Source organism: Buceros rhinoceros, unplaced genomic scaffold (assembly GCF_000710305.1).
Source record: "Buceros rhinoceros silvestris isolate BGI_N320 unplaced genomic scaffold, ASM71030v1 scaffold4254, whole genome shotgun sequence".
In the NCBI taxonomy this organism is placed as follows: Eukaryota; Metazoa; Chordata; class Aves; order Bucerotiformes; family Bucerotidae; genus Buceros; species Buceros rhinoceros.
Genome location: NW_010406329.1, coordinates 33,744 through 42,128, shown reverse-complemented (window position 1 = coordinate 42,128; position 8,385 = coordinate 33,744). Strand labels below are relative to the sequence as shown.

The window sequence follows — 8,385 nt, the reverse complement described above, 5'->3', positions numbered from 1 at the left end:
AACCAGTGCTACTTGTGAATCTGCACCCCAAATCCCACTCGAATCTTCTAGCACAGAAGTTGCATATAGGAAATCAATACATCTAAGGTAAAAGACAAAAAAAGTCAGTGCCTCATGATGCACGCTGGCCAGTGTCGGACCTGCTCTGTACTTCAGAGAGGTCCTGTCACCGAGAGCATTTGAACATTATGGTTGTTCACTTTGAATAGCAGACTAAAACAGGTAACTTTGGCCCTGACATGCTGTGAGGAGTCCTCCTGTTGGGCATCTTATCGTCAGATGAAGTCCAAATTCCAATGCAACCAATTGCAGTCCTTGTGATCCGTGTATGCAGTATGTCTTCCCCGTAAAGAGATAAGCTGTGGAAGCAAAAAGATGTTTGTTTCTGAAGGTCTAGAGCAAGAGCTTTGTATTTCTTAGCAGTTCTGGGGTTCATCTGGATCCGCAGTACGTAAAGTGATCCAGTTGGGATATTTCTGTCCAAAACTCCAGATATGACAGCTACTTTTTGGGTTTCTCTAAGATGTTCAGGAATTTCCCTCGAGTCATCTCTCTAGCTGAAATCACAAGGGAAGAAAAAGAGAATACTTTTTAAAAAGCCAAGAAACAGAAACAATTGTATAATTTACAGATTTTTTAACTACAGAATAAGAAATTAATTTAAACTTTGCTTATACCAATAGCAAGTCAGGATTTTTTAGTTAAGTGCAAAATGAGTAAAACTGCATTCCATCTTGAATTCCTGACATCCTAGAATACAGGCAAGGCCTGGAATCTTCTAAACTCAGCAATTATTCCCACAGGATGTCTCATTATATACAACCTATGCTTTCTATCCCTACTGCATTACGCTCTTGCAGCATCTTGCTTTTCTCTCTACTATCTGTCTCCGAATGGTGTAATTCAGATCTCCATCTCTATCTCAGAGCGATTGTTCCTGGATGTTATAATCCATCAGCGATTACGGAACTCTCTCCATTTCAGGATTATTGGCCCCTGGGTGCTATGATCTTTAGCAGAAATTAGACAGTGTTCTCTCTCAGCAGTGTCAGTCCCTGGATGTTGTAATATAAAGGGGTTTATATTCCTTTCATGCAGTTCATCTATGGATGGTGTAATAAAGTAAAGTTTATAGAGCTTTAGTCTTCTCTCTCTCCCTGCACTGTCAGTCCTTCAATGTTTAATACAGCAAGGTAAGGCTTATATGTCTGTCTCTCACTTCGGCACCATCGATCTCTGGTAGCTGTATTACAGCAGGGTTTATACAGCCACTTTTCTGCGTGAGACACTTCTGACTTGTGAGCCCGTAAGATCACAAACTGTCAGAGCAGCCCTAATACTATCTTTGTCTTGCAATAATAGTACAATGCATCAAAGACAACAGCATTAGCAATTGAGTCCTGGAGAAAGGCAATCTTCCCACTGGTGCTTCCCTTTATTTCTTTTAAATAGAGGTGTAAGCTTTGTGCTGAACTGATAGGTATCAAAACATGGAGGTTTTTATTCACAGGTGTCACATGTCAGGGCTGGGCCAGCCACTAGACAAATCCTACAATAGGATTGATGAAAGCATGCATGTTTCCCACACCCAGCCTAGAAAGATTCTGGAAGGAGATGAGAATTAATTTTTGTTTTACCCATTAAATTTGAGCTCTATTGAAACAACAGAAATAACAATTAGCATAAAAAACTGGAGGAGGGTTTGTTGCTGATGTTTTCTTTTGAAATTACTGATTAACTTTTAGAATGGAACTAAAATGTAATAGGAATGTTCAGTTTAAAATACTCAATACATACTCTTAGGTGAAGACATTTTGTTTTTCTTTACCAAAAGGTTAGAATTTGTGCTTTAAAGCCTCTTCTCTACATTATTACATTCTAATTTGTCTACCCAAAATTGTACCACAAGGAATTGTCATCAACATGATTCCTGTAAAATTAGTGGTATTATGAACATATCGATACTTACAGGCTGCAAAATCCACTGCCAGGAACAAAGCAGGCTTCAGACTGGCTACATATTCAAGCAGATCACTGCATTATTCACTCAGTTCATGCCTCCAGTTATGACTTACATCATCTGAGATCCATTCCCAACTCTGCTTCCGATTCAGTGTGAACTACCACAGAAGTACTCATGTGTACCTTTACTTCCCCATCACAGTACAGCTTGTATTTTTTAAGTACTACTGAAGAGACACACAGATGGAAGTGCTGCACAGAAGGGCAGCTGACTGTTACTTTGTCAAGAATTAAGTTGTCATGCACAAAGAACGTTATTAAATAAAAATGCAAGTTTTTAAAAATTTTCAGCTAGGAATAGATTGTCAGCACCAGTTCCATGACATCTCCCTGCCTTGCACCACTAACAATGCACCGTTTTAAAACACTACATGGAGACAGCACAAAGCCAAGCTGTAGTTGATAGACAGGTAAGTTTTCCAGAGTGCAAGCTCCATATAGGAGATATACGAATGTGTGACAATTCTGTTCTCAGAGAGCTGCACCCTATAAATCTGGCAGAGAGCATAGACTCCTTCTGTGCTTTGAGTGAAATTTGAAATTACTGAGGGTTGGGGGTTGCTCTAAAGCATGCACCCTCCTGTTTACTTGTCATCGGAGATGTTAACATTTCTGATTAATTCACAGACCTCTCATTTTATTCTTCATTCCTTTATCCTTGCTATCCTGTTCTGCTGCAGCTTAAAGATTCTTACTGAACTGCTACAATAATCACCACCCGCTTCCCCTCCCAACCTGGTGAAATTGTTTAGTGATGCCAACTGCGCTTTTAATTTGCAAGACATCAGACACAGAGGTAATTTATACCAACATCTGTTCATTTCTGACTTCTGAAACAAACTCACACATGCTGCTACAAAATGCCATTAGGAGCAGGAGACAGCCTTCTGCTCTTCTATTCTGTATTCCTCTTCTCACATACTCACGATTGCATCAGGGCTTTATTTTTAAAGATATGATGCCAAACATTAACAATCTTTTTTTTCCCCCCTTTAGCTGCTTCTCTTACTACCCAAGACCTACAGTTCAATGTAGTTCTGGTAAACACAAGCCAAATATGTCTTACATTGTTCTGCGTTCAAATGTCTTCCTTTCCCTTTGTTCCTTTTTAATCTGCACTGGAGTATGATTTCAGCTTGGGTTTTACACAGCAAATACTCTAATACTAAACTGACTCCCCTGCTCAGTACTGCTTCTGATAAATGAATTCTTAATGGGAACATAATTTCCAGTGGGACCTTTTGGAACTCGCTGGAGTGAGGGAAGAGCTTGTGAATGAAGAAACTGTCACCTACATTCTAAATATGATGGCAGTCAAAGAGAGACAGTAAAACATGCCTTAAGCAACTACCCAAGGGACTAGCAGAAGCCAGTTGTGTAGCAGACAGAGGCAGATTTTTAATTAAATTGGACAAAACTGTAGTGAAAACCTTAGGAATTTTCTTTAAAATAGCTGCTTAAACCATGGACTTGAAGAAAGCACTTGAGTGTATTTTCAATGTACCAGCAGAGACTACAGAGGCTGTATAGCATGAAACAGGAACATGAATCTCCCATGTCAAGCCATGACTTACAACCTTGCCGATGCCATGCATCTATTACAACAGAAAAATCAACAATGGATAGGATTGCAATAGCTTGGATACAAATTAATTTCACCTACTAGGGAGGAAGAAGAGGATACTGAAGACCGTAGAAAAAACACGTTCAGATGTTAGCAGCAGCAGTTACAATGCAAGTTGAGTGCTGAATGGACTCTGAGATATGTATTGAGAAATGGTATCAAGCTATTATAATTAACAGAGAATGCTGTACTGTAACAAATTAAGTTTGCTTCCAAACAGATCTCAAGAATAGGCATTGGATAGGAAAAGCTGAGGCTGAAAGGAGGTGGCATTTCTACTTGATAGAGGAGTAGAATAAGATTTAATACAATCTTCTCTTTAGAACTTCAATCCCTCAACCCCACATTTAGCCTTGATGCCTAAGGCTCCTTTCCTACTACAATTGTCCCCAAGTTGCCTCTCTGCAGTAAATTTTGTGGTTGAAAAGATTCAGTAGTAGAGATTGATTTCCTACAAGTGAGGAGATGAGAGATTACCAAAAGCAGTCCCGGTTAACAAGATTGGGTGCAGAATCTCCTGCTAGAGCAGCCCACTCTGCCAGTGCTTTACATCCTCTCACTATGACATATGGGTTTCATTACACAAAGATTTTCCTGGTTTTAACTTGGAGGTGATTACATTGGAAACTCAGAGCTATCTTTACATCTGTAGCAATTTGAAGGTTAAGTAACTTTTAATCAAATGACAAAGACTCATAATGCTTTTTCCTCGACTGAAAATGAAAACTGCTGTTCCAGATACTCCTTCCAGTGACAATTTACTTAGAAAAGACCCATGGTGCTGGAGATTGGGATCCAGCCTGATTGCTCCCCATAAAAAGCCTTCTCACACATATGACAGCACAGGACATACTGTGTCATAAGGTCTGGATAGCCTGGAAATAACAGAAGGATTTACTGCTATAAAATCAGCAATGAAAACAGTGATTTACACTTATATAAGCAACTTTCATCCAAGAGGTTCTTCAAGCAACACACATACATACATACTTCTTTAATATACGCTTAAATGCAAAAGCGCAACACAAAAGTGCTGAAGTCAATGTAGAAGATCTATGTGACAAACAATTACATGTTTATTATCATTATACCTCCTGCTGCTTACTACTGCTGTGCTTATCTAAAAATCCCAGCACAAAGCTTGTGACCGTCTTTAAATCACAGGTATTTTATGAAGTCACCCGCCAAAGGAGCACTTCTCTGCCTCTCCCCTAAATTTGACAGTGCTCCTCCTCTGACCTGAAACTGTAGCTCTGTTGAAATCTAGAGGTTGTTACTAAAATAACTTGGAAATACAATTAATGCCCTGTGACCAGACCATGTTTTTAGCCCTGAAATGTCTTACAGTATCACACTTTGAATGCTACATTCTTGACTACAAAAAGCTTATTTCAGGCACTGTCATACTTTGTTAGTTTATCAATTATTCCTCCCATTCAGTTGTATTTATGGTAACTAAAGAACTTACTTTCAGCATGGAAGGATTCTTCTAAAGTAGTAACCATGCACTTTGAAACTACTGCTGTGTCTTAGGCACTACATAGAAAATAAAACAGGTTTATTTCCGAAAAACTATCGGTGGAAATTGAGTTCAGGGCAAAGAACATGAATTGCAGAAAGACAGCAGAACACTTCTCTGGTTTTTAACCAGTTTTATCACAAGAGTCTGTTGCATCAGAAATTATTTCTTTCGTCCCGAGACACAACGTTAAGATAAGACACAACCATTCTTGTTCTTAGTTGGTAAGACATAAAAAAGGCTTAGAGGAATCTGCCTGGGAGTAACTGTGGGAGTCTGGCTTGACTGAACTTGTGAAAGCCAATGGCAAAGCCACATTTTTTTGAATGGGGTCAACTTGCATTATATTTGGAAAGGAAATAAAAATCAGTCACGAGGTGGCGGGAGAGAATGCAAAAAGGTGATCTAAAACTAGCAAAAATATTTAAGATTGACATTACTACTAAACAGCCCTCAAAATAAAAGGCCAGACAAAACCAACAATATTATTTTCTAGCCAACATAATCTGAACTTCTATCAGAAAGACAGATCTGTATGAACCATTTTCTATCTATCTTGAGACCAGACCCCCAAAATCCCACCACCACCTGGATATCTGCTGGCACCAGCTCACTCGTACATCATGAAAAGAGCTCTGATTACTCTGCTAACTACGTACTTCCTTAACATAATTGTCCAATGAACTGCTACTTGATGGCTGGGGGCTTTTGTCAAATACTTACCAGTACACCTAGCCCAATTTCATAAAGAGCTGGAACTGCCACCTTAGAGAGCAGTGGTTAGTGAAAGCAGTATCAGTTGCCTTTACTGAAGGTAGAACTGGCACATGCAGATAACGCAGACCTGTGCTTCAGGAACTATTACATTTACGCTGAAGACCGGTATAATCATCTAGCAGTCCTGAAACACTTTTCAGGTAGGACAACAGAATCAGCATAAACTTCCAGGTGGAATAATCTTGCATTACTGTGGCATCTTTCAATAATCAATAACAAAGCACTTGCAAAGTTTGTCAAGCTTCACAATAATCTTGAGACAATGATTTAATGGGGTCATAGTCTCAGTAAGGAGTGATGTACAGATGTATACTAAAGGAGTCAGCAACTTTGTTAGAATTCAGGCTCTGAAAGATGAGCTCTGTACAGTCTTCCTGTAACAATTTCAAGTATAACACCACCTTGGTACAAAACATCCCTATCCTTCCCTTGGTGAAAGTGACAGCAGAATGTGCCCTTACTTCAGCTGTAGTTTATGGTCTGGCATGACTTGTTTGGAAATGTCAAAGAATGGGGAGGCTTGCACAAAGCCAGGCTGTAAGAGCAGGTGAGGCACATGGCCTATTCTTCCCACTGCGCTATGAAAATAGTCATCTCTGACATAGATGTAGTAAATAGCTGAAACTGATAGTTTTAAACCACCGAAGCAGTTTATTAAGCATTACCTACAGCCTTAAGAATTAGAATCAAATACCTAATGCTCTCCTGAATCACAAAATCCTCATGTGATCTCTTTCCATCTCGTTTTTCTCCACCCACAGTAGTGCTATTTTATCATATAACTGATAAGAGATCTCAAGAGATCGCTAGTGATTATCCAGAATGGTGATAACAGATCTGCTACAGATTACCATTAAAAAATGTTACTGTTGCTATCAATAAATACTAAAATTATATCAGGTCTAAAAAAAATTAGATTCTTTCTCTGCAAAGTAATTTGCCTTGTTCTCCTAATTAGATTTCCCTACCTTGTAAGGCAGTATCATTATGCTTGCTCTCAATTGCAAATGATGATCACAGACCTTCAAAAGCAAGAACTACAAACAATATTTGTTCACATACAGATAAGCAAAGCCAGTCAATGAAAACACTCAAAGCAAGGGACAATGACATCCCCGCCAATGCCCAGGGTGCTACTAAACTTATGTTCCAGGTCACAGATATTAGGATGTGCAGCTCTTTTGTCCTGAGTGACCCCATGTTAAAGGAAACTTCCTACAGTACCTCCCACTCATAAAAGCTGCCTGCAGTCAGGACCCTATGGGACCAAAGCTCTGATCCCTTTGACCCCCAAAGCAGAGAAAGGGTTACATCATCTCTCTGAAGCCAATAAAAACCTCTCTTGATTATAATTTAGATAAGAGCCGCTGGATTGAATAATAATGTCTGGAACTCCCCTGGCTGTTTCACCTTGAGCGTCCATCACTGGGTTAAACATGATGCTAATTGCATTTGGATTGATTAATTTCTCTCACTCCTGTCTATTCGAATAATGCTTAACAAAATAATCACAGCACCCAGAGCCAAATCTTCTCCGTCAAAGGAATGAAGCCATCAGAACCAGCAGAGATGAAAGAAATGAAGATGACCCGTAATTACTGCTATGGTGATATCATTACCATATTATAGAAAATGAGTGTACATAGGGGAAGAGGGGGCTGAGATTATTATATATTTTTAAATGGAACCTTGCATACCAAGAATACAGATCGGACAGTGCAGCATACACAAATACAGAACTAAAAAACCATTGTGCATTAAATTGCAAAAATACAGTGAACAATGGGACTCTAGATACATGGAGTGTCTTGTACTGTCATCTGCTGTTTATTTACTTGACTCTTTTTCATTGCAGTAATACTTTGTATATGACTAGCATAGAGATTTAAGGTGTCAACTTTCCCAGAAAGATCCTCAACTATCTGCAACAGAATTCACCCATAACCCTGATGCTAAAGCCATTCTCCTTTCCTATCATTACATATCACCTTACTTCCAATGGTGGCATTCAGATTTTTAAACCACAAGACCTAAATCAAAGAAAAGCTATCATGCAAGGAATTGTTACTCTTAAATGCTAATTCTTATCTGAAGGTAGCTATAAATACCATCACCAGCCACAACACATCACTTTCCACCATTCCTTATGCTGCATCAAGTCTGGAAGGGTTTAAACTAGGATTTGAAAAATAAAAAAAAACCAAAACCATAACCCTAACATCCAAACAGAAGACCTGTTCTCTTTACTCTCCCAAATACACTCCCTAAGTCCCTCTCATTTGAGAAACAAATAGCTTGGCAATTGCGTAAGACCTTCAGACACCTGTGTACTGCAATTCTAATGTGGTTTATACAGTTAACTTCTCCCAGTGCTGCTTATGTTTGCCCCTAGTCTCAGACCAAAGACAAAAAACCCAACAAAACAAAACAACAACCCCCCCCC

The 8,385-nt window shown here is 39.1% G+C and overlaps 1 protein-coding gene across 1 annotated transcript in view; it reads right to left on the bottom strand.

Annotated features, from left to right (window-relative positions):
* Nucleotides 1-501: 501 nt before the first annotated feature.
* The window catches only part of LIN52 (lin-52 DREAM MuvB core complex component), a gene marked incomplete at its 5' end in the record, with an annotated part of 41,624 nt that continues 33,740 nt past the window's right edge, over nucleotides 502-8,385 (bottom strand). The window contains one exon of the mRNA XM_010134027.1: nucleotides 502-557. Coding sequence (XP_010132329.1) covers nucleotides 502-557 — 56 coding nt within the window. The remainder of the gene's footprint in view (nucleotides 558-8,385) is intronic.